Below are 25392 nucleotides of genomic sequence, written 5' to 3'. Positions count from 1 at the left end.
GTATAAATGAATTAAAAAAGGTATACCACTTAAAATTAGACGGTTTTTCAGTTTTCAATGAGTACTTTTGCAAATCGGTAAGAAACAAATCCATTTTTTTGTCAAAAACATTGAAAAAATAAGAAAACTGAGGATAAATAAATAAATAAATACACTTTTTATAGCATAAACCCAGACCGCTCTGAGGTACATCTCGCGAGAAGTAAGGCAGTAAGCATCTACATCTCGCGAGATGTGGGGCACCGTTGTTTTAACGTCAGGTCACTTTCTGGTGCACTGCTATGAAAGCAAACTGTAACATAACAAGGAAGAACGAATGAGATTAGGACATCATGTAAGCGACTAGCGTTAATTCAAAAGTGTTCCTTGTCAACATAGCCAGCATCTAGATTGTTTCATGCTTGCAAAACGATTTTTGTCAGAATTAGCTGGCTAGCACGGCAAGTAGCAAACGCGTTTCCGTGGCAACGGCGCCTTCAGTCAGGTAAACATGCTTCTTTACTGCTGCTGTCTTCATGCTACGATATTTATGATAGATGGCATAATGCAGTGGATTTCAGACGATCGTTTCTCCTTATAAACAGGGAAATATCACGTCAGAAGCGCCAGAGAGACTGAAGGATGCGGCTGAAAACATCTCTGCTGAAGGAACCCAAACATATCCTTTACGTGCATTCGTGCTTTACGTGTTTACATATTCACAGTCTAACATATAAAACACAATGTACATTTTTGCGTGTATACATGTACACGTTTGCATACACTTGTGGGGAGCGTGTATATCATGGCAGTATTGAGATGATTATTGGAACAGATGTATCGTCTGATGTGGTTCTTTTATGATTTTTTTTACAGGCCTAATGGAAATGTGACCCAACCGGGTCAAAATACACATAAAACAACTTTAATTTTTAGTCATGCAGAAAATTTGTTTAAAGATGAAACACAAAAATTGAGCTATTTGAATATGTTTGAAGGAGAGAAGGTGAGGAGTTTAACAGCATATATACACATGGAGCATGGCACTGATAGCATTATGATCTGGGACTTTTACAACTGGTGCTTTACAGAAAGTAAAAGCAAAATAAAGAAGGAGGATTGGAAAACACCATCAGACACTGACTGCAGACACTCATCAGACATGCGAAAGAAGTGGCCAAATAAGGTGAACATGTAAAGAAACAAATCTGTGTCAGAAAAGCCAACACATTTAGTGGAACTGCACCAGTTCTTTCCGGTGGAGCAAGCATTCAACCAGAAACCGGATGTTCAGTTGACAAAGGTGCCTGACTTAAGGTGAAATTGGCCGAGGGAAACATGCCAGCAAATATTATCACTGTTGTGTGTGTATTTCTGACCTAGGCAATTTGGTCACATTTCCAGAAAAGCCTTAATAAATTCATAAAAGAACCAAATTATAAATGTTTTGTTGTGACTGTGACATATGTGTTACAATAATCATAATCATCACAGAAAATTAAGAGTAGAAATCAGTGTAAACTCAAGGCTGTTGTGATAAATGTGCATGTAAATGGGCATATATAGTACGTTTATCTTCTTACCTACTGGACTGATGCACAAATCTCAGTTAGTGTTACATTTGACATCAAACATGACAATATCAGAAATGAATTCACTGCAGGCCCCTGCTGGAATAATTGGGTTAGGCATCATTAAACAATGCTAAAAATATCACAACACAATGAACACTGCTGGACTGCGTTTTAAATAATTGTTGTGATAGATTGTTGAGTTCTCTGCTGTATGCCGTCACTACAGTATCTGCAAAGACACTAAACCCATAGGTCTACAAAAAAAAAGAAATGAAGAATTAAAAAGACTCTTCTGTCCAGAGTGCTAATAATACCTTTTACAGGACATGCCACACACTTGATCCACTGTATATATTGATTTTTATGATGCTAGTATCATCAGCAGCATATAAACAACTCAAAGTTTCTCTTAAAGTTGCAAGCAACCATTCTTCCAGTAACGCTTATCCAGACTTCTGGTTCATTAGTTGTTATAGGGAAATAACGAGAAGAATAAACGTGCAGTAAACGGTAAAACTGTTTGCACTACAAATCAGTGTGTTCGTAATTAAGATAATACATTAAAATAACATGGTAAGACACACCTATTTGCAGTATCAAGCAGAAAAACTAGCTGTTTTGTACAGCTAAATATAGCTGGACGCAGTTGAGACCAGAAGCCAAACCCGTTTAATTTACAAATGGCCGCACCCACTCTTACAGGAAGAAAGAGCTGGATAGAATGTTTGCTAAAGTTATCTGTGCTGCATCCCAGTTCACCTGCTTGTACTATACACTACGTGTATGTACTCTTATTGGGAAGATAAAGTCTCTGTTGCTCTATTGCAAAGTTGCACGCATCCAATCAACTCATCGCAGTTAACATCTTGCACATTGTTTCATTTATTTCTTACCATATTGTAGAGAAATGAAGAGGCACATTCCTCTGCCATTTGTGGGTTGTTCATGCGGAGAACTCAAGTGTGTGCATAATAATGCATCTAAAACTTAATGACCAAACGTATCTATAACATTTCACAATGTTGTTGCGCCTTTGGGACGTTCGTCTAACCTCTTTAAATGTTACTACTTGTTTCAGAACATTCAGACAGCATTCAAAAGCAATGCTCCCATAATATTTGCAAAATGATAAAATGAAATTTTCAGTTTGCAAAACGAAGAAACAATTTTAAAACATCTAGAAATGACATCTTTATAACGTTAGCAGGATATTCGTGGAGCGTGTTTGTGTTAACCCTTGACCCCTGAGCACACAGAGAGCTGGTGAGCTGCGTGGGATGGACCAGCGCGGATGAGCTGTACTCCTGCAGCGACGACCACCAAATTCTAAAATGGAACCTGCTCACCAACGACACCAGCGTCCTAGTCAAACTCCAGGACGACATCTACCCCATCGACCTGCACTGGTTCCCCAAGAGCGTCAGCGGGAAGAAGCAAGCCGGAGCCGAGATCTTTGCCCTCACCAGCACTGATGGTAAATGACCGCCTAACCTCTTCACATGTGACGTTTTGATTTTGCGCCGAAATACGGACGTTTCTTGCTGGTTTTGTCAGATTCGCCCTCTCTGTGGTCTGATGTAGCTGTTGAGCATACTGGAGCATTGGTTTAGAGCTCCGCCACGGTTCTGCTGACAGATGTTAGACACAGCCAGAGGTGTTGACAGCTACTGTACAGAAACTGTATTTCTGAGGGCCTGGTCACATGGTAATACATCTCATTTGCACAGTACTCCATGCTCGTGTACTCGCAACCTGATTTTTTGGGCTTGACTCCGCTCACACGCGCTAAATATAGCGGAGCGCAGGGCAGCAACATGCTGATTTGCAGTTTTAGGCCACCGCAAATGACACAGAACACTCAGGATTCTTTTAATACGCAACGCCACAAAGTATACGCTTGGCTAGTGTCCTCAATAACCGTCTCCGTGCCTGATCGCCGTCTGTCTGCAATCACACACACACGCTCATGAGACTGCAGTTGTGCTAAATAGAGTCTCGAACCAGGGAGAGTACATGGACTGCTGTTTTGTGCTGAGTTTTGGACAATTTGATGACATGACATACGATGGAAAAAAAACTTTTCAGCTCTATACTGTCTGGATGAATGTCATGCAAACACTTCACCCCAAAATCAACAAAAAAACATATTAGGAAACCATATTGATGCCTGTTTTAGAATGCATTGGAACAGTATTTTCCTGACAGTTAAACTGATATTTCCCTCAAATGGTCATTACTGCCACAAATCCAGATGATTTACTTACATTTGTAATACTCAATAGTGCTTTGCAGTGATGAATCTATTCAGACTGTCATCAGTGCTGCTTTACTGCCTCACACCAAGGATGGTAACTATAATTGGACAGTTTTAATAATCATTCTCATATTTTAGGAATAAATACGTTCACAACAATAACGACACAAAGAACCATCGTTGAATGATAAAACCATTGACAGCCAATCAGAATCTGGTTCTTAAAAGAACCATTTTTGTCTCAGTGTGAAGAACAGTTGATTGATCTAAAGAACTTTTTTTCACTGTGTGTACTAGTTCTTTGTGGAAGCATCTGTGCCAGTACAGAAGCTTTATTTGTGTGAGAGTGTGTCTCTCTGGATCTGTGTGTGTGTGCACTGATGTGTGTGTGTTGTGTTGTGCAGGTAAACTCCATCTGGTGTCTAAATCAGGGCGTATAGAGAAGAGTGTGGAGGCCCACAGAGGAGCTGTGCTTGCTGGACGCTGGAATCATGACGGAACGGCTCTTATCACAGGTTCTCCGCAACATACACCCTCATAAGTTTGCATCTGAAGACAGTCATCTCTATAGCGGTCAAGTGAATAAAATCAATGAGAGCACACAGAGCTGAATGTTCTTACGTTCTGAAAGTAGACGGGTCAAAATACAAAAGCTTATTTTTGCCTGCAAATTACAAATCTTTCTCAAAATGGTTGAGCTTGTCTCATATTATAACCACAAACCTCTGTTGTGTTTTGAGCTCTGAACCATAGCTTACTCTGGGGATCTGTTTATGTAGGAGTGTAAAACTGCAAACATTAAATGAATACAGTTAGTTTAAAGTTTACATCCCTTGGTTCTTAATACTGTGTTGTTAGCTGAATGATCCACAGTTGTGTGTTGTGTGTTTAGTGATAGTTTGTTCATGAGCATGCCCGGTGTTCTTGAGAAAAATCCTTCAGGTCCCACAAATTCTGTGGGGTTTTTTTAGCGGTTTTGTGTATTTGAACCCTTACCAACAATGACTGTATGATTTTGAGGTCCATCTTTTCACACTAAGGACAACTGAAAGACTCATATGCAACTATTACAGAAGGTTCAAACACTCACTGATGCTCCAGACAGAAACACGATGCATTAAGAGCCGGGGGTGAAAACTTTTGGAATTTGAAAATCAGGGTAAATTGAACTTATTTTGTCTTCTGGAAAACATGTAAGTATGTTCTGTTGCCTCTGAAGGGCAGTATTAAATGAAAAAATATGACATTTAGTCAAAATAAGAAAAATGTACACATCTCCATTCTGTTCAAAAGTTTTCACCCGTGACTCTTAATGCATGGTGTTTCCTTCTGGAGCATGAGTGAGTGTTTAAACCTTCTGTAATAGTTGCATATGAGTCTTTCAGTTGTCCTTAGTGTGAAAAGATGGATCTCAAAATCATACAGTCATTATTGGAAAGGGTTCAAATACACAATAATTTTTTTGAAGAACAACGGGCAGTTTTGTTTCAGGACAAACAAGGGACTCATGAACAACTATCACTAAACAAAACACACAGCTGTGGATCATTCAGCAACAACACAGTATTAAGAATCAAAGGGATGTAAACTTTTGAACTGGGTCATTTTTATAAATTCAACTACTATTTTCACTTGTGGCCTATATGCAAACATCTTTTATGTGAAATAACTCAGGTCAGTACTAAATAAACAATACCATGCCTTTTGTATGATCCCTCTTATTTTAGTCAAATAATTAACATTGTAATGATTCTGAAAGGGGGTGTAAACTTTTGACCTCAGCTGTAGTTCACACAAAACTTCTGTCATCATTTACTGGCCCTCATGTTGATCCAAATCTGTATGGGTTTAAAGAGCTGAAAAATAAAATGACACCAGTCAAGCCATATTTTTTTTGTTTAGCACTTTGTTATTTACAATACACATTGTTTGATTGCAGCCTTACAGGAAGTTACATTGTAATAGAAAGTAATGTCCGTAATGTCTATGGTTGTTTCTAAAATCCCTATTTGAGCAGTTTCATCTAAACCTTGACTGATACCACAGTGCATTCAGTCAGCAAAACAAGGACTTCTGAAGAGAGAAACCAGACTCAGTTCCCCTCCAGGTGTTAGCCGTGTTATTATTTGATTGAACTGTAAGAATGGTTAATAAGTGTATGTAAGATCTGTCCTGGATTGAGATGCACTGTCTTGTGTGGAGGGAGAGTAAATGATGACACAGATTTTTATTGAATTTGATGAATCTCTTTTTGGTGAAGATGAAATCAAAATCAAAAATTATTGTTATTTCAAATAAATGTCAGCCACCTGTTGATCATGATGACTTGAAGCACACAGATCAGAGTGTTGATGAGGTTACGTGTTGTTTCTGTGTGTGTGTGTCAGCTGGTGAAGACGGACAGCTGAAGATCTGGTCTAAGAGTGGGATGCTGAGGTCTACTCTGGCACAACAAGGTAAACACAAACACACACACACACATGTTTGTTTTTGTGAATTGTAGGGACTTTCCATAGACATCTATGTACAAACCATATTTTCTCTCGCCCTACACCAACCCTACACCTAAACCTAGCCCTCACGGGACACTGTGCATTTTTACTTTCTCAAAAAAAAACCCACTCTGTATGATTTATATGCCTTTTGAGTTATGGGGACACTCAGAACATCCTCATAATTCACCACCTCCTCGTAATACCTATGTCATACCCATTTTTGTGTCCTGATATGTCACAAAAGCATGCGCACACACACACGCAATCTCTAACTGAAGCTTCTAATTAAACACATGAAAAGGAGTGCTTATTTAAATATTGAATTTAAAGTTTTCATGAAATGGAGAATCAAAATGCTTGGATGTGAAATACATCAGGTGACCACCACATCTTTCAAGCATCTGCTGCAATGGGAAATCAGACAGGAACATCTGAGAATCAGTTTGACGCACTGTTAGCTATTAGTGTCACACTTTATAAACAAGACAACCTGCAAAAACATCACATGGAGACTCATCTCCATGTGCTTCCAAACCTCTATGCCTTTCTTCTGTGGAATACGAGAGAAAGAAGAAAGAGTCTTACTCTGTTACTATGCAGTAATCATTGTTTTAGACCCCAGTGACCAAGCAGTTTAGTAAAATCTTTAGTGTCCTAATTTGTTTGGCTGTGAAAATCCAGTGTCAGATGTGAGAGACACAGTCCTCTGTATGTTTGACACATACGTGCACAGTGCCAGTGGTTTGAGAGTTTCAGGTGCGACTGTGGCCGTGTGTGCTGGAGAAACACATAAACACAAGAGACAGCAGAAGAAAGTCATTACAGCTTCCTGACACCATGAGATGAAGCAAACACACCTGCAGGGGCTCAGATGTCAGCAGCAGCACACACACTCGTCGGCTCTTTGTTTACATGCACATCAGAAAAACACACATGGCAAGAAAGCTGTTAAGATGTGACAGTGCTCTGTGTTAGTGGAATACTTTGAAATCAAAATGAAAGTTTATTGGCTGTTAGTATGAATATGTTAGTCTTATGAACATCCGGCTATATCCTGTCCTGACTTCCAGTTTTAGTGGAAATTACATCAATGCACTGAACAACGCTGTGCTTTTGAAGGCACTGCGGTGGGATTTAAACCCATTTATATGCAGTGACATCAGTAAGCAGCTCAATCCAGATCTTTCCATTACGTTAATTATCACACACACACGTACGCTCTTCAGAAACCTGCTTTCTGCAAAAACCAGACCGGGTTTTCTGGCGTGTATCTGGCACACTGGTCATGTGTGTTCACTGTGTGTGAGTTGGCTCATTGTGTCTGTGATTGTGTGCAGGGACTCCCGTGTACTCGGTGGCGTGGGCTCCAGACTCAGGACGGGTTCTGTACACTTCGGGTCGACAGCTCGTGGTGAAACCACTGCAGCCCAGCGCCAAAGTCCTGCAGGTACTCAAGGCATTTACACACGTGATCATGACTGACACGTACATCACTGCAGCACAGTAAAAACACACTCAATGACTTCAGCACAGGTGATGGTTTTTAAATTATGAAATTTATTTATAGACTAACATTTATTAGTCTTTTCAATTACATTAATTGTTAACTAGGATAGCATTTTTTTTCTCTCCACTGAATAGCTGCTACAATTGATTGTGTAGCTACAGTTTACGTGCTTCTCTCTGTTTGGTCAGTAAACAAAAACGTCTTGGTAAACATGATGCTCTCTTCGAATCTGACACATACATATTTACTCTGACATCTGTAAGTAAGTGTTCAATAAAGACATCAATAAAGGAAAGGTCTTCTGTGGAAGAGAGAAGAAATAAAATAAAAGCCCATGTATTTATAGTTCCTGTTTATTTTTAACAATGTGATGTACTATTTGCAGCTACAAATTGTGCAATTTGGATTCATCTGATCATTATAACATGTTTTGACTGTGATCTACACTAATGTCAGTCATTAAATTCTACAAAATGTAGTTTATGATTATAAGTTTACTTTTTATAGATCATCACACAAAAACGTGCAGCAGTTTAATTGGAATGTTATAAAAACAGAACAGAAATAATCAATAGAGAACAAATTCTTATTACTTTGTCACACAAAGACATATGCATCATTCTGGAAAAGTTTGGTTTGGGTCTTATTTAAAACTCAGAAACAACCATGATGGAATGTTCTGTATTCTGTAAGTTGTTTTTTTAACTTATGCTTAAGAAATAATAATATCTCCCTGCAACGTTCTGAGAGTATTAGTTTATGGTTTTAAATAATAAAACCTAGAATATTATTATTAGATTTCCAGAATAACCAAAGGGGAACCATTAGGGGTGTGAGGAGAAACTCATAATACTCATGAGTTTGATGGGATGGCTGGGAAAATGCTACTGTTTCTTTGTCATAGTTGTTGTATCACAAAGACTCCTCCTCCACATGACCTTTGACCTCTAGAGCTCAAGATGAGGTCAGGCCCGAGGGCAATGTCACAGCCGGGTCACATATACTCAGCAGAAACACACAGCAGCGTGCATTCACATCTGTGGCAACAGAACAGTGTGTGTGTGTGTGTGTGTGTGTGTGTTGCTAGAGAGAGCAGAACACCGATTAGCACGAGTACACATGTGTTCAGGCTGCGCTGTCATATGTAGCTAATACATACAATACTGTGAACATTTCACACATCGCCATCACACAAACGGCATTGTGGGAGCTGTAGTATGACACAACCCACTGAAACCACATAGATATCACAGTGCTTTAATCAAACTCCAGCAGTTTCTTTCACACTGATGTGACTGAAGAAACGTTTACAGCAGCTCATCAGTGTTAAACACACCGTATGCTGTGGATGTCCAGTCCTAGAACTCACTGTCAGAGCCGGATGATGCTGAGTGTCATAGTCGTACACATGTCGGACATATTCACAGATGTTGATATGGCTGCTGCTGTGCATGTACTGAGTGATCTGGTGCAGTAAGAGCACACATGATGTGAGGAATCATTCCTGACAGCAGGTGTTCTGGAGCTCAAACTGTAGAGCAGCATGCAGTCCAGAAACACCAAGCTTATGGATCATTCCCAGCCAATGCATGAACTGATGAAATCCTCAAACTGAATGCAAACATGCCAGTGACAGTATGACAGCGAGGCCTGCGTTTGACCGTACGTCTCTCTGTGTCTGCAGTGGAAAGCTCATGACGGAGTCATTCTGAAGGTGGACTGGAGTGCTGTCAATGATCTCATACTGTCAGGAGGAGAAGACTGCAAATATAAGGTAAAGAGAAATGTAAACACAGCGTTTCTGTGGTAATATCCTTAAATTAAGATTCATTTACTTCAGAGGAAAAATAAAGTTATGAAGTCTCGTTTCTGACAAAGCCTGTAATACAACTCGTATGGGATGCCGATAACTCTGAGACTTCAAAGAATTTAAAACCAAAGCATTATTTATTATTTATGGATGTATATCTTTGTATTTGATGTCTTTTCTTTCTGGAGGGTTGAGTTTTGTCATTGTTAGTGACATTCACCTGTAAATAGGTCTAATGATGCCTTTAAATGATCATATTCATCTGTACAGTTTTCTACTGCTGCTTTGACATGAAATTATGATTAACTTAACAAGATCTACTTTACAACTGGTGTTAATTAAAAAGGCCCCTAACAATTATCCCGTTTCATTGTGGTGTTGTGACGGAGTTGGAGGTGTTTATGGTGGTCAGTAAGCTGGTGTGTGTGTGTTGTGTGTGCTGCAGGTGTGGGACAGCTACGGGCGGCTGCTCTTCTCCAGCTCTGCTCATGATTACCCCATCACCGCAGTGGCCTGGGCTCCGGACGGAGAGCTCTTCGCCATGGGCTCCTTCCACACGCTCAGACTGTGCGATAAGACCGGGGTAAGACCGCACACACCTTATGTTAGTCATTTCAACCTCATTATGCAATATTTATAGGCATTTGTGCCTGTAATGTTTTATGAAATGATAAGTAATTTTAAAAGCTTTTTCATGGTAAGTGCTGTAATCCATGGCTGGACTATTTTAGCTCTGTCCTTTGGGCCAGACGTCCTTTGTGTGTGTGTGAAGGGTTAAAGCTGCGAGGGGTCTCATGCTGTGTCAGCAGTTCACTGCATTAACCCCCTCAGCGAGAGCACTTAAACAAATACAGGCTTGCCGTTTCTCAGCTCATTTCAGATACACATCATCACAGATGCAGTGCAGATGTGTTTGCACGTGTGGTGTCTTAACTCTTTCTGAATAAGCACGGTGTGTCACATGCACTAGATAAACACACCTGCCTGCAGTGTTGTGGGATTTTCAGGTTAGTGGAATTCTTAGATTGTCGGATGGACTGAGATGAGCCGTTCACCTTTCATTCGTTAAACAGATTCTCAAAAGACACTCAGATTCTGCTGTTGAAACGATGCGTCAGTTATCATCAGTTCTTCATCTGTAGTATGCAGTATCTCAGGTATACATGACAAATAAAACATTGGACGCACTTTGTGGGTCACAAATCATGTAGTAATTTGTAGGTATTTTGGATGTCGCTGCACGAGAGTCAGCACTGATGATTTCTGCCGTAGTCGTGCTGACAGGAGTCACGTATGGGACGGTGTGTGATGTTGTGTGTGAGCACACTTGTACACATGTTGTGGGACAGCAGTGTATTTATGAGTGTGTGCAGCTGCTCTCCAGCGTCTGGACTCTGTCACTCACACTAACCAGTGCAACTCGTTCCCTACACACGCACGAGCAAGACTTTGATTGCCATGCTTTGTGTTGATCTTGAAAATGTATGAAAAAAGGAAGTCCACTGATAGTCATCTGCTCTCCTGTGTGGTTTGTTTGTCAGACAAAAATGGTAGATTCAGCATTATGATTGGTCAGATCGCCTGTTATTCAAACTCTCTCTGTGCAAAGGGTCAGTTAAGATGTGTTTAACTGTGTCTGTAAGACAAGTTTAATCTCACAGTACTGACAAGTGGACAAGATCAGCTGGCTCCTCTCATCATTATAGCCAGAAACAGTCTAGCTGCACGTGAGAGATTATATATACGCCTGTCACAACCTGCCGTCATACTGAGAGATTGATAGAGAAAGTCCTGCCCTCACACTCCTGACCCACACACACACTCCCACAGCACATATAGAATTTCACATTCAATCCTGCCTGAGAAAAAATAAAGAGTAGAGGTTTCTCAGCTTTAGAAACAGACAAAATGAAACCCGAAGTTGCTTTGATAAATGCTAAAACAGCCCGTTCAGTTTCAGTCTGATGAATCATTCAGTGACCTGTTCACACAGAGGGACTATTATTTAATTTCATTAAATTAATATTTCAAATATTCAAAATGTCATTTTTAATATAATTTTAATCTCGGCATTATTTATGCGTTGGTGTAAATGGATCTAAAAGCCACTCCAGATGCAGCTTCCAGTGTTGGGGAAAGTTACTTTTAAAAGTAATGCATTTCAGTTGTGCGTTACTCCCTGGAAAAGTAACTAATTACGTTACTTTTTATGGAAAGTAATGTGTTACATTACTTTTGCATTACTTTTTAAATCTTGCTTCTTTGTTTTAAATATAAAACAATTCTAATGTAAAAGCCCTTTTACAAAAAAAATTAAATGAATTCACCTCAGGCTGAAAGAAATGTACATTTATGCAGGAGATCACTCTTCAGATATAAAAAAATAAAGCACAAATGTTACTTTATCTTGAGTAATTTTTGCTTATTAGTGTGGTTGAATTGCATCATGGAAGGTCAGCAGCAAAGACACTGGTTAATAAAATGGGATTAAATACATAAAGGATATTTGTTTATTTAACATATTTAATTATTGCGGGGTTGCATCATATTCTGAGTTTGCATTTCACAGTTTTTATTCATTTTGAGAAATACTCAGTCTGTTTATTGTGAGTGAGATGAATTAATGCATGTTCACGTTTAGTCTAGAATACAGTAACATCATGTTTACTCCCAATTTCCCCACAGGAGACTTGTCAATCAATAAATGGGGAAAAATTGTTTTTATTTGAAAAAGTAACTCAGATATTTTCTTAGAAATTCAAAAGTAATTACTTTTTTTAAAGTAAGCGTTACTTTAAAAAAAGTAATATTATAAATGGCGTTACTTGTAATGCGTTACCACCAACACTGGCAGCTTCAGTGTCAGCAGTGCAAAGATAGAGTTTTGTTTCTTTCAGATTCAGATTTAATTTGAGTAACAGCCCCATAGCGTTTTATTATTTTAATTGATTAAATGTATGTAATCAAGGTTAGAAAACTGCTGTCATAAAGGTCAATTATTGTTATTCCAAAAATCTCCGGAAATTTTGAGAAATAATTTTTGTCAACCCTAATGTAGATTCACATATGCACACACACTGTCACTGTGCATTATACGTAGCGTGTCAGAATGTGTGTGTGTGTGTGTGTGTGTGTGTGTTGATTTGTACACCATATCTGTCCTGTGTGTAACTGAATAATAGCAGATGTAAGTGAAGCCAGCTGTGCCAGATTTACACAGCTCACCTCCCTACAGCCTGACAGCATGTGTAAACACTCGCTGCGTGTGTGTGTGTGTGTGTGTGTGAGTGTGTGAGTGAGTGAGTGGGTCAGGACAGACGTATTTAACGTGTCTGATGTAATGGGGCTGATTCAGCACACACATCCACAGGGAGTCATTACAGCACAGCACATGTCACTGACCCTCCCCCAAAACACACACACACGCACACACAGATGGGAGGGCAGAGGGATGGTAGGCTGTTTTCTTAGCACTATTTTTCATTTTGGAGACATAAAACAGTTTTCGGAGCTTGTCTGTTTGGTCCTGTGGTATCTGTTTCTTTGTTGTGCTGACTCAAACACTCTGTGTGTGTGTGTGTATATATATGTACACACATCAGGTGAAGAAGAGTTCACATGAAGCACTGTTTTACAGAACAGTAGAGGACGGCAGGAGACTTTCTGCTCATCTGCAGTCTCAGTTCACTGACTTGCTGAAGTGGGGCAGCAGAATTAAACCAGACCCTGTCTGCTTATTTTGAATGTGTGCATGGTCCTGTAGTGTAAGATGTCTTAAATCACTATTCCACAAATTAAGGCCTTAAATCAAAGAAAAAAATCTTAAACTCTTAAAGTCATGGAATTAAGTGTTGCATGAATTGCTAAGATTTAATATCCTCCTCAGTGTTTTCATCTTGTTTTAAATATCTAAGCTTCCTTAAAGCAAGATACATTTACTTGAGATGCAATATGAAGGTATGAAGACTTGTTTTCTGAGAATTTGAACAAAATTAATGAGTTTATGCTTAAAACAAGAGCAAATATCTGCAAATATCATATCATGTCAATATCAGTATCAGAGCTGAAGTGAAAAACACGAGCATCCTCACCGTACAAACACTGCATGTGTGTGAGCTGTGCTCTTACTGCTGTTCAAATCAAATCAAACAGTTCAATCCAGACACACTTTAACCACCCAGCAGGCTTCACTTCATCTGACCAAAGCAGAAATAACACCTCACATCACACCACAGCCTCTATTATGGCCCTCATCTTCACTCTGCTTTTCTGTTTCTGTTGGCTGTGGCTGTATATTTTGGCTTTAAAACATTTCCATCACGTTTGTATGAAATGGTAAATAAAGCACATCACATGAATGGCAATTACAGGAATAGGGAGCTAAAAATACACAGCGCCTAAAATATTAAACATGCATTCACTTAAAAATCAGACATTATTTACTAATGCTCTATGACCTTCTTTCTTTCCTGAACAAAAGGAGAAATTTCATGAGGTGCACTTAGAAAAGGGACAATTGAACACGTTGTTTTGAGAAATTAAAAGCGTCATCAATATGAAACCATTTGAAATATATTAAATATTGATTATAGTTCAATTCAAATCACAAACACGATATATAGCAAAACATGATTTTCGAAATATGATCCTGTTCAGAATATCCCGATTTTTGTGCTTTGGTAAAAAGCGAATAGAATTTTATTTTAATTTGGTTTATGTACTTGAACATACTTGTCATTTAGAAAACGGTCTTGGAAAAAAAAGGTATTAAAAAGTATTAAGATTTGTGCACTGTGTTTCAGTGACGTCATCACTGACTGATCTGTGTGGATCTCCACTACACTTGGCAAATACAGTCAACAGATTTTATGACAAAACATCAAATAGTTGTGCGCTGGCGGTTTTTAGGTCATTGGCCTGACCGGTTGGTCACTGTAACTCTGACGTGTCTTTTCTTTGTGCGTGTCAGTGGTCGTACTCTCTGGAGAAGCCCAGCACAGGAAGTCTGTTCAGTCTGGCCTGGTCTGCAGACGGCACTCAGCTGGCCGGAGCCTGTGGAAACGGACACGTCCTGTTTGCTCACATCGTGGAGCAGCGGTGGGAGTGGAAGAACTTTGAGATCACACTCACAAAGAGACGCACTATGCAGGTACACACAGTGACTCAGGAACACGACCGGATCATACTGCACTTCACAGTCAAATCCTGTTTTAGGAGCATCACAGCTGTGAAGTGTGATGTTATTCTCATGACAGTCACAACACATTTAACCCCCAAAATCTCATCATTGTAATGCACCTATTTACTTTTGAGTTTGTTTGGTATTTGCCATGTTTCTCAGTGATTCCTTTTATATTCTCACTGGTGTAAAGAACAAATAATGTATCTGTTTAAATTATAACTGCTTGTGATACTGCATTTGATTTATACTGATTTAAGATCATTATATTACATTTTCACTGTCTTGAAGCAATGAGAGTAATGAGAATTACAACGAAACACATTACAGTAATGAGAGCTGTGAGTCATTTGTGAGATTCACCCAAATTACTTTATGAACAAAATAGCTGATACAATAATCTCAGACACTTTGAAGAATACCAAGGGAGTTTAAGGCTTGCTGTCTCTCAAAATGTAGAAAATATTGTGAGTGATTAGTTACTACATCATGTATACGTCCATGCCTGGCCTGTACTCTTACATAATGCAAATATTTGAGGGGATGGCCACTTGTTGTGGTGTAAGAAAGCATAGTTAAGTGCACTCATTCAGTACCATGAACACTCATCAAGCAGTCGCAACCACACGGTCAGCTTTTCATTTTATCATTAAACAACAAGCCCAAACTACAAGTAAGCGGCGCTCCTCCCAGCGAAATTCACTTTCTCGTTTTCATTCACTCTTTCCAGTTATCATGATGCAGCTATGATCATAAATATGGCATTATGTGTGCCGAAGGTAATAATAGAGCATGATTTTGCTCCTACACCATCTTTAAAATGTTTTGTGCTGTTATAAACCCATGTGTAAACTGCGCTTAGTGCTTTCTACAGTATGTTCAGCGTCAGAGCTCAGTGTAGTACATAAGCTGATGCTTTTACGTTAGCTCTTGAGTTATAGACCATTTATAAGTTTGTAAACATTCGGGATGCACATGCATCATGGTTGCAGGAAACCCCCGAGAGATAGCCTTTATGACTTTTTGAGTTAAATCGAAGTCTGAATTAGGAGATATAAACTTGCATTTGCGTGAGAAAAAAGTCAGAATTGTGAGATAAAATAAATGAACAGCAGTCCCCTATGAACAGCATATGTGAATATTATGTAGACCTATTGTTTAAATCAAATGTATGCTTTAAAAGTAGAGTAATCACAGCAGTTTTTATCCATAGTATGTCTGTTTAAATGTCTGCCTTTAGCTTCAAATGGCGTCTATAAAAATTATTTGCATTCCGATTTTGACATCAAAAGGCACAACTTTTTTTTTTTTTCTCTTATTCCATGGATTTTACCTGTTTACCTCCACTTGTGTTTTTCTGCAACCACTATGCACGCACAGCTGCAAGTGATGTAACTGTGACGTCTACTCCAAATTGGTCTATATGTGTGACCCTGGACAACGAAACCAGTCTTAAGTCACTGGGGTATGTTTGTAGCAATAGCCAAAAATACATTGTATGGGTCAAAATGATTGATTTTTCTTTTATGCCAAAAATCATTAGAAAATTAAGTAAAGATCATGTTTCATGAAGATGTTTTGTAAAATCCCTACTGTAAATATATCAAAACTTAATTTTTGATTAGTAATATGCATTAGTAAGAGCTTCATTTGGACAACTTCAAAGGTGATTTTCTCAATATTTTGATTTTTTTGCAGCCTCAGATTCCATGTTTTCAAATAGTTGTATCTCGGCCAAATATTGTCCTATCATAACAAACATGCATCAATGGAAAGCTTATTTATTCAGCTTTCAGATAATGTAATAAAGCTCAATTTCGAAAAATGGACCCTTATGACTGGTTTTGTGGTCCAGGGTCACATATGTCATTGTTAAAGATAAGTTTGTCTTGAAATTCAGGTGAACCCTAAAGAGTTTAAATGTTTTCTTTAAATCAATATCACAGCAATCACTGCCTCTTTCCCTTGGTCTTCATGTTGTTGTGTCTTGTCATTGCATGTGATTATGGGCTTGACGCCTATTTTTATCAAAGAAGTGCATTTATTTAGGAGTGCATTGACAACTTCAGGGACAAAGACTCGAGACTCACACCCTGTCATGCTGTAGTTTACTGTAGTTTAGTGTGTGTGCATTTCTTTTTCAGGTCAGGAACGTGTTAAATGATGCGGTAGATGTCCTGGAGTTCAGAGATCGGGTCATCAAAGCGTCGCTGGCTCACGGTCATCTGGTGGTCACCACGTCTCTGCAGTGCTACGTCTACAGGTGCCTGTTCCCCCTGTCATTCAGTCTCACATCAGTCAGTCCCTGCCCGGTCTCACATGCTCTTGTGCTGTTTCAGTGCTAAGAACTGGAACACTCCGCTGATCTTCGACCTGAAGGAGGGAACGGTCAGTCTGATCGTGCAGGCCGAGAGGTGAGATGCTCCTGCTGGTGTCAGAGACAAGCTACACATCGAAACTAAAACAGCTGATGGATTCACACAAAAAATCAGTAGTTTATTGTTTTGGTCTCCAGAAGGAATCCGTATGTCAGGCATTTAGCAGACTTCACATATGAGACTGTTTTGCAACTTTGAAAAGCATTATTGTTTATTCTGATGTCTTCATCAGGCATTGTATTTTTATTATGTACTTAAAACCCAGAAAAATGAATAAAACCCACAGTCAGTAACTCTTCTGCACATTAACACTCAGGTGTCAAGCTAAAATACTACTGACACAAAATAGTTTCTTTTCATCTTTTTTCTATGATTATTTGCTTTTAGTGAAAACTGAATTAAAGAGTATGAAACCATGATTTTGATTAGACCAGTATGAAAATGCATTTTAAGTAAATGGCACGGTTTTCAGCATACTATCCATCATGTGTACTTCTGCTCAAATTGACTGTCGGGAGGAGCCGCTCGTTCACCAGATTCAGAGATAATCTTGGATAATGATGTGTTGGAGATCCACAGGCTCATTTATCTCTTTCTCACACACCGTCTGTGTGCTCTTCATGTGCAGGCACTTTCTGCTGGTGGATGGAGCAGAGGTGTACGTGTACTCGTATGAGGGCCGTTTGGTGTCGTCTCCCAAGAGTCCAGGCATGAGAATGGACATCCTGAACTCTCAGTCCATCTCCCTGAGCAACGACACTATCGCCATACGAGACACCAGCGATGAACGAGGTGCTGACTTATAGCGCTTAATCATGTACACACAGACAGTGGTGTATAAAGTACCTGAAAGTCATACTAAAGTAAAAGTACAGATATCTTACCAGAAAATGACTTTGGTAGAAGTTGAAGTCAACGTTTAGAATATTACTTGAGTAAAAGTCTTAAAGTATGTGATATTTATTGTATGTGATATCTATAAGTACAAAAAGTATTTTTTAAGTCTTAAACGTACTTAAATATTGAAAGTAAAAGTACAAGTAAATGCATGGAAAAGAAGCAAACAAATATACATAAAATGTTCATACACAGCTTGGGTAGTAAGATTGTGTTCAGTTTTAACTCTTTCTTCCATTTTTTGGGGGTAAGAATAAGAAGCACTTCATCTGTACTTAGTGTCTTTTATTCCAACATAAGAAAACATTTCTGGAATCTGCATCTGAAATAGCATTTAGATGTATTTACACAGTTTAATGGATCCCAGAGGAGACACGGATGCATTTAAACTGCAGTTAGAGATGCGTAAATAATACTTTGTTTTAAAAATAAAATGTTGAATACTGATATTTGAAATGATTTAAAATATGAAAAAAAAAATGAAAAGTGAAAATTAAACCGCCAGTAGGTGTGAATCATTGAGATTCAACTGATTCATTCAAACAACCGATTTGTTCAAAAAGCTGATTCATTCACTAAGTAAACACGGTCCATTGCTCAGAGATGCAAAACAGTGCTGTGATCTTTGTTTGGAACTATTTTCTTTGGCAAAGTTGAGCAAAATCAAGTAATGTTATATCTAAAATGTAATTCACTTATTGCTTTTCTGAACTTGTATATAATGATTATTAAATGTGTTAAATAAATAATAAATAATTTATCATTTATATATAAATTATATAAATATAAAAAGCATACAGAAGTATTTTGCCCCTGCAATTTAAAAAGCCTGGAATTTAGAGTTTTAATAGACTAATAAATAAAAGTGTGTGCACTCTGAGTGTGATTTGGTGATATAGCCTACTTGATAATGTCAGATCACACATCATTACAACAACACTAACCATATTTTCGCAGACGCTATACTGTATATTTCACAACTCAGACTCGACTTGAGTGAAAATGAATCATCCGCAGTTTGCACTGATTCGTCAAACCTGCTTTCCTGCAGTCCGTTTTCTTCTGACTTCTGACTATGTTGTAGTGGACTGTTTTGTAGTACTATAAATGTATCGGAGTAAAAGTATACATTTTAATTGGCAAACATAGCGGAGTAAAAGTAAAAGTTGGCTGAAATATATAAACTAAAGTAAAGTACGGATACTCCCAAAAAATACTTAAATACTGTAACGAATTATCTCAAAGTATCCTCAGATCTCTTACAGTGCTGTCACCATCATGTGTGCATCAGCATTAGTCCGTCTGCATGCCAAACCACCTGTCACAGCAACATTTACTCAGGCTGTTAAAAGTTAGACGCGGTATTTAGGAGGCCAGATGCTGCACCACAGGTGGTGATTTTACATGAAAGTCCTTCATACCGTAAAGAATTAAGATACAGGATGGTATATACTGTATGTTCTGTACATGCAAGTGTCTTCTGGTGTTGTGATCAGTCACTGTCATTCTCTGATCAGCCTGTGTCTTCTTTCTCTCTTCCAGTCGTCTTTCTATTTGAGGCTCAGACAGGAAAAGCCATTGGTGATGGCAAACCTTTGATCCACAAGGTAAACACACACAAACACGGACACATGCTCACTAAAAACTCTCATCTTTGCCCAGCATTGTTGTGTTTCCAGTTTATAGTCGTTGTGTCTGAATCAGTGCTGCCACCTTGTGGACCGACTGATTAGAGTAAAGAAGCATACAGAGTACATGCAGTTATAAGAATCTTGGGGCCGGTACTTTAAGCAGCGTATCTTCTCTCATTATGTCTGTGCTTAGATAGAGGTGGTGTTAATCGCTCTGGATCAGTGTGGCTCGTCTAATGACAGGAGGATCGCACTGATCGATAAGAACCGTGACCTCTACCTGACCTCCGTGAGAAAGCTGGGCCGAACGCACAGCATCCATAAGATCGGTGAGAACGCGGTCACACTGAGTTCAGTCGGGTGGCTGATTGATTTTAATAGATTCTGTGTAATTCTTCCTCAGGGTCGATGGTTGACACTTTGGCCTGGAACGACACAGCTAACATCCTGTGCGGAATCCAGGACAACCAGTTCACGGTGTGGTATTACCCTAGTGTGGTGTTTGTGGACAAAGACCTGTTGCCCAAAACCATCTTCACCAAAGACAGCAGGTAAACACTCACACCAGCTCACTTCACCATAAACATAGCAGTGGCTGTGAAAGCTGTAGGATCTGACAGTGACAAATGCCATAACCATTAGCCACTGGTGATTTGTACATACAGTATATGTGTAGAAGAACTACAACTACATGTACATGACATGCATGGACGCAGTCAGTGTGCACATGTACTGTGAGTGACGTCTGATGTGTCCCGCAGTGAGTTCAGTCGTCCGCCTCAGATGGTGAGCTATGTGGGCACTCAGGTGACGGTCAGACGGGTGGACGGCTCTCTGGTGTGCACCGCCGTGTCGCCATACCCCACCTTACTGCACGAGTACACCGGCAGCGGCCGCTGGGAGGACGCGCTCCGCATCTGCCGCTTCGCTAAGGTCAGTGGATCAGACATACAGAGAAACACTGTGAGGGTGAAACTCAAGCTGACAATGCCAGGTTATATTCCTTTATTATGGTTATTACAGATGAGGTCAAAAATTTACATCTCCCTTTACAGAATCTGCAAAATGCTAAATATTTTCTCAAAATAAGAGGGATCATACAGAATGCATGTTACTGTTTATTTAGTGCTGACCTGAATAAGATATTTCACATAAAAGACATACACCTGATTCTTAATACTGTGTTGTTCCTGAATGATCCACAGCTGTGTGTTTTTTTGTTTAGTGATAGTTAATCATGAGTCTCTTGTTTGTCCTGAACAGTTAAACTGCTGCTGTTCTTCAGAAGAATCCTTCAGCTCCCACAAATTCTTTGGTTTTACAGCATTTTTGTGTATTTGAGCCCTTACCAACAATGACTGTATGATTTTGAGATCCATATTTTCACACTGAGGACAACTGAGCAACTCTTACACAGCTATTACAGAAGGTTCAAATGCTCAGTGATGCTTCAGAAGGAAAAATGATGCATTAAGAGCCGGGGAGGGGGATGAAAACTTTTGAACGGAATGAGGATGTGTACATTTTTCTTGTTTTGGCTAAATATCATAGTTTTTTTTTTTTTCTTCATGTAGTACTGCCCTTTAGAAGCTACAGAAGATACTTACTTACAAGTTTCCCAAAAGACAAAATAAGTTAAATTTTCACCCCCCGGCTCTTAATGCAAGTGTATGTGAACTTTTCATTCATTCATGTTTATAAATTTAACTATTATTTTCTCTTGTGGATTATATGTAAACATCTTTTATGTGAAATATCTTATTCAGGTCAGTACTAAATAAACTATAACATGCATTTTGTATGATGCCTCTCATTTTGGGAAAGTAATTAACATTTTGCAGATTATGAAAGGGGGATGTAAACATTTGACCTCAACTGAATATTGATAAATCACACACAGCCAGATGAACCAAGAACATTTCACAACATGTCGAAAAGAAAAACAGATCCTGTAGCCCAATAAAAACACTGAAGACATAAAACATCAGACATTTAAACATTTAAACTGAAACCCAAAGTTTGTTCAAAGGTAAAACCAAAAAGAGGAAATTAGACATGATATTTTAAATAAACAATAAGCAAAAAACAATGTAATGCCATATAACACAGTAACTCACTAGGACTGAATTCCACATATTCATATTCTTTCTTGTGAGCTTTTAGTGTTGAGTTAAGGTCAGGTGTGTGTGTGTGCTTGCTCTTGCTACATTGTGGGGACAAATGTCCCCACAAGGATAGTAAAACGTGAAATTTTTGACATGGTAAAAAAAAAAAAGAATAAAAATAGTAAGTGATGTTTATCTGAAAATGTAATGCAAACATGTTTTCTATAAGGGGTATAAACAGTATCGTTTGGTCAGTATAAAAACTATAGAAGTCTATGGAAAGTCCCCACAATTCACAAAAACAAACGTGTGTATGTTCTTGTTTGTTGCTACATTGTCCCTACAATGATAGTAAAACCTAAAAAATGTTCACCTGGTCCCCACAAAGGAAGAATGATTAAAATTAGTAAATGATGTTTATCTAGAAGTGTAACAATGCAAACAGGTTTTCTCTAAGGGGTAGGGTTGGGTTTGGGGGTAGAAAATAGTGTTTGGTCAAGTCTATGGAAAGTCCCCACAATTCACAGAACCTAACCGTGTGTGTGTGTGTGTGTGTGTGTGTATTATTTGTGCTGATGTCTGTCTGACGGTTGTCATTCCTCCTCCTGTCTCTGTGCTCCTGAGGAGGAGGTATGTTTCTCTGTGTCTCTGTACCCGTCATTATTCTGTTCCTTCCTTTTCCTCCACTGTGATGTGTGACACCAGTAGAGGGCAGTAGTTAAATAACTCCTCCACCCTTAAATCATGCAGGAATACTCTGCACTTACACTAGTACTGGAGGGACTGGTGGTTCTGTATCACAATATGGTAGAGCCACACCATAACGTAAATAAAACTAAAATAAAATAAGTGGAATGAAAAAAAACTTGCTAGAAAAAAACAAAGTTCAGTTTGTTAACATTAATTATGAATTAGGTTTTGATGCACATTTTAGAGGATGTATTTTCTGATGTTTGTGTAAGAAGTCTCTTCTGTTTACCAAGGCTGCATTTATTTGATCAAAATACAGTAAAAACAGTAATACTGTGAACATTTAAAACAGCTGTTTTTTATGTCAGTATCTGTAATTGATTGCTGTGATCATTACTCAGTGTCACATGATCTTTCAGAAATCATTCTAATATGCTGATTCTTTTAAAATCATTAAAAAAAACTAAATTATTCCAAATTTTGACCAGTAGTCTAATGCGAATAAACATTAAAACGTATTATATAGTGTTGCCTGTTGCCTGTATTTGTCAGTAACATGTAAGAGCACATTAAGATTTCTGATTTAAAGACTGGGACAAATTCTTACATGAACTTGAATGTGTTTTGGGCGTTGTAGATGGGTCCTGTACCTGATGATAGAGGAGGGTAATGACTGAGAAGCACTTTGACCAATAGCTGCATGAAGTGCAATTACCGTTCATCAGCACTTTATTAATAACATTATCGTTAAACATAAAATGCCATTGTTCTCACTTACAGGATCAGACGCTTTGGTCGTGTCTGGCCGGTCTGGCGATGGCCAATAAGGAGCTGAGCACAGCAGAAGTGGCGTATGCAGCTATAGGAGAGGTGAATCTGTACACTACTGCGGAAAGAATATCGCACATCACAGTCTCTGTCTCTTTAACGCTTGTCTTTGTCTCTGCTAGATTGACAAGGTGCAGTACATCAACTTCATTAAAGATTTGCCGTCGAGAGACTCGTGTCTCGCTCACATCCTGCTCTTCAGCGGGCACGTGCAGGAGGCCGAGGCCACTCTACTGCAGGCCAACCTCATTTACCACGCCATCCAGATACACATCAACTTCTACAACTGGGACAGGTGCGTGCCGTCGCTGACACGCCTCCGCTCCACACGTGTGTGTGTGTGTTTCGTGCTCACACGTGTCTCTCCGCAGGGCTCTGGAGCTGGCGGTGAAGTACAAAACTCATGTGGACACGGTGCTCGCTCACAGACAGAAGTTCCTGCAGGACTTTGGAAAACAGGAAACCAACAAGAGGTTCCTGCAGTACTCTGAGGGAGTAAGACATGTTGACCTCTGTGTCTCTGTGTTTTGATCTGTAGCACCATTCAGACGGTATTCGTTTTCCAAAGTCTACGGTTGATGGGATTGAAGCTACAGAGTTTGGGCTTTTATTGTTTATAGTTCATTTAATAATTTATTCATGTTTCTATCACTCCTGCTTATGTTCAGGTGGAAGTGGACTGGGAGAAAATCCAGGCTAAAATTGAGATGGAGTTTGCTAAGGAGCGGGAAAGAGCAGCCAACTCATCCGTCAGAAACAGCGTGTCCATTCGCCGATAAAATCACACCCCTCGTGATTCGTAATTCAGGTAAACTGAGGTCTGGATCCCACTGAAGAAGCGCTGATCTCCGACTCTTCAACACTGACTGTACACTGTGGCTAACTCTGAATGTTAAGGAGTGTATGAATTCATATCTCATTCTCTGAAAAATGCATATCAGTCTGTTGACAGGCATCACATGTAGTTCAGCCATTATTTATATATCATTTCATGAAGATTTTGTAACAAGAATGCATTTTTATAGTAAAAGTTTGATTTATGTTTATTCAATAAATGCAGATTTAAAATAAAACTTGAACTGGTGAGTGAATGAGCACTGTTTCCACCTAACATGCATTTATAGTGATCCAGTCACAAGTGGTAACTTGACGCACTGGAATGAAACACTTCTACCAGAGATGAGATACCAAGACTGATTCGAAGTTCAACCACTGGCAACTATTTGGATCATAATCAGTGTTTTGGTATGATGCAGTGAAATTTGAATCCTTCGTTTTGATCCTCTTCCTGACAACCTGTTCCACACTGATAATGTTTTAGAGAAGAGGGAGGCAAGAAGAAGCTTCACAGTGGTATGGGACTCATTCAGGACTAATAGCATTGCTCGTTTTTAACATTCCTCCCCACTGACAGAATTTTCCAGCTTTCTGTCAAAAAGCAGAAACAAGTGATTTGTCTATGCTGAAATCTATGAAGGAGTATTCACCAGGAAAACATCCAGCCTTCTACCTCACCTGCCGCTTTGAGTTTTTTCTTCTTGGTCAAGATGGACAGAGAGCCTTGCATCAACTCCCGGACCATCAATAAGGTCACTCTGTCTTCTTCCCCTGGTTCTTGCTGTTGTGAATTACTCTGAGGAGCAGCGGTGTTCACCAGCCTGGACTTGTGCAGTTTATCATCAATCTGGTTTCTTGGGATACAACATTAGCCCTAAGGGAGTACATATGGACCAGAGGAAGGTCAAAGCGATACAATTCTGGCCAGTGCCTTCCACCAAAATGGATCTCCAGCAGTTCCTTGGTTTCACAATTGGTTGCCATTGGTTTACACGCAATTACAGCCTAATCACAGTTACACTCACCTCATTTCTCCAATCCAAGCTCAAGTCTCTGTCCTGGAACATGCAAGTAATCACGTTGCAACTTCTAAAGAAGGCCTTTACGAGTGCTTTTAGCCTCATGCCTCCTGATCACAACCCACCCTTCATCATTGTGGTCGATGCATTCACTTCTGGTGCTTATTATCTCAGCGGCAGGGTATACCATCAGAACTCCATTGATGTAC

At 39.2% G+C, this 25392-nt stretch overlaps 1 protein-coding gene across 1 annotated transcript; it reads left to right on the top strand.

Moving 5' to 3' along the window:
- Window positions 1-242: 242 nt before the first annotated feature.
- On the top strand, window positions 243-24419 carry ift80 (intraflagellar transport 80 homolog (Chlamydomonas)). Its single transcript, XM_051129921.1, has 20 exons — window positions 243-484; window positions 585-659; window positions 2807-3027; window positions 4212-4322; window positions 6195-6263; window positions 7640-7749; window positions 9494-9583; window positions 10065-10202; window positions 14589-14768; window positions 16943-17061; window positions 17138-17212; window positions 17805-17968; window positions 19616-19680; window positions 19898-20033; window positions 20108-20255; window positions 20466-20637; window positions 23280-23369; window positions 23450-23622; window positions 23699-23822; window positions 23996-24419. The coding sequence occupies exons 2-20, from the start codon at window positions 622-624 to the stop codon at window positions 24104-24106; spliced, it is 2334 nt and encodes a 777-aa protein (XP_050985878.1). The 5' UTR covers window positions 243-484; window positions 585-621; the 3' UTR covers window positions 24107-24419.
- Window positions 24420-25392: the final 973 nt, after the last annotated feature.

This window comes from Labeo rohita, chromosome 15 (assembly GCF_022985175.1).
Source record: "Labeo rohita strain BAU-BD-2019 chromosome 15, IGBB_LRoh.1.0, whole genome shotgun sequence".
Taxonomy (NCBI): Eukaryota; Metazoa; Chordata; class Actinopteri; order Cypriniformes; family Cyprinidae; genus Labeo; species Labeo rohita.
The sequence above is the reverse complement of the archived record's forward strand: the minus strand, read 5'-3'. Positions and strand labels throughout refer to the sequence as shown.

Excerpts from the sequence above, each read along its gene's own strand:
- ift80 (XM_051129921.1), top strand. The coding sequence starts at position 622 with ATGCGGCTGAAAACATCTCTGCTGAAGGAACCCAAACA. Across the intron at positions 4,323-6,194 it reads CGGAACGGCTCTTATCACAG|CTGGTGAAGACGGACAGCTG; the intron begins GTTCTCCGCAAC and ends TGTGTGTGTCAG. Across the intron at positions 17,969-19,615 it reads AGACACCAGCGATGAACGAG|TCGTCTTTCTATTTGAGGCT; the intron begins GTGCTGACTTAT and ends TCTCTCTTCCAG.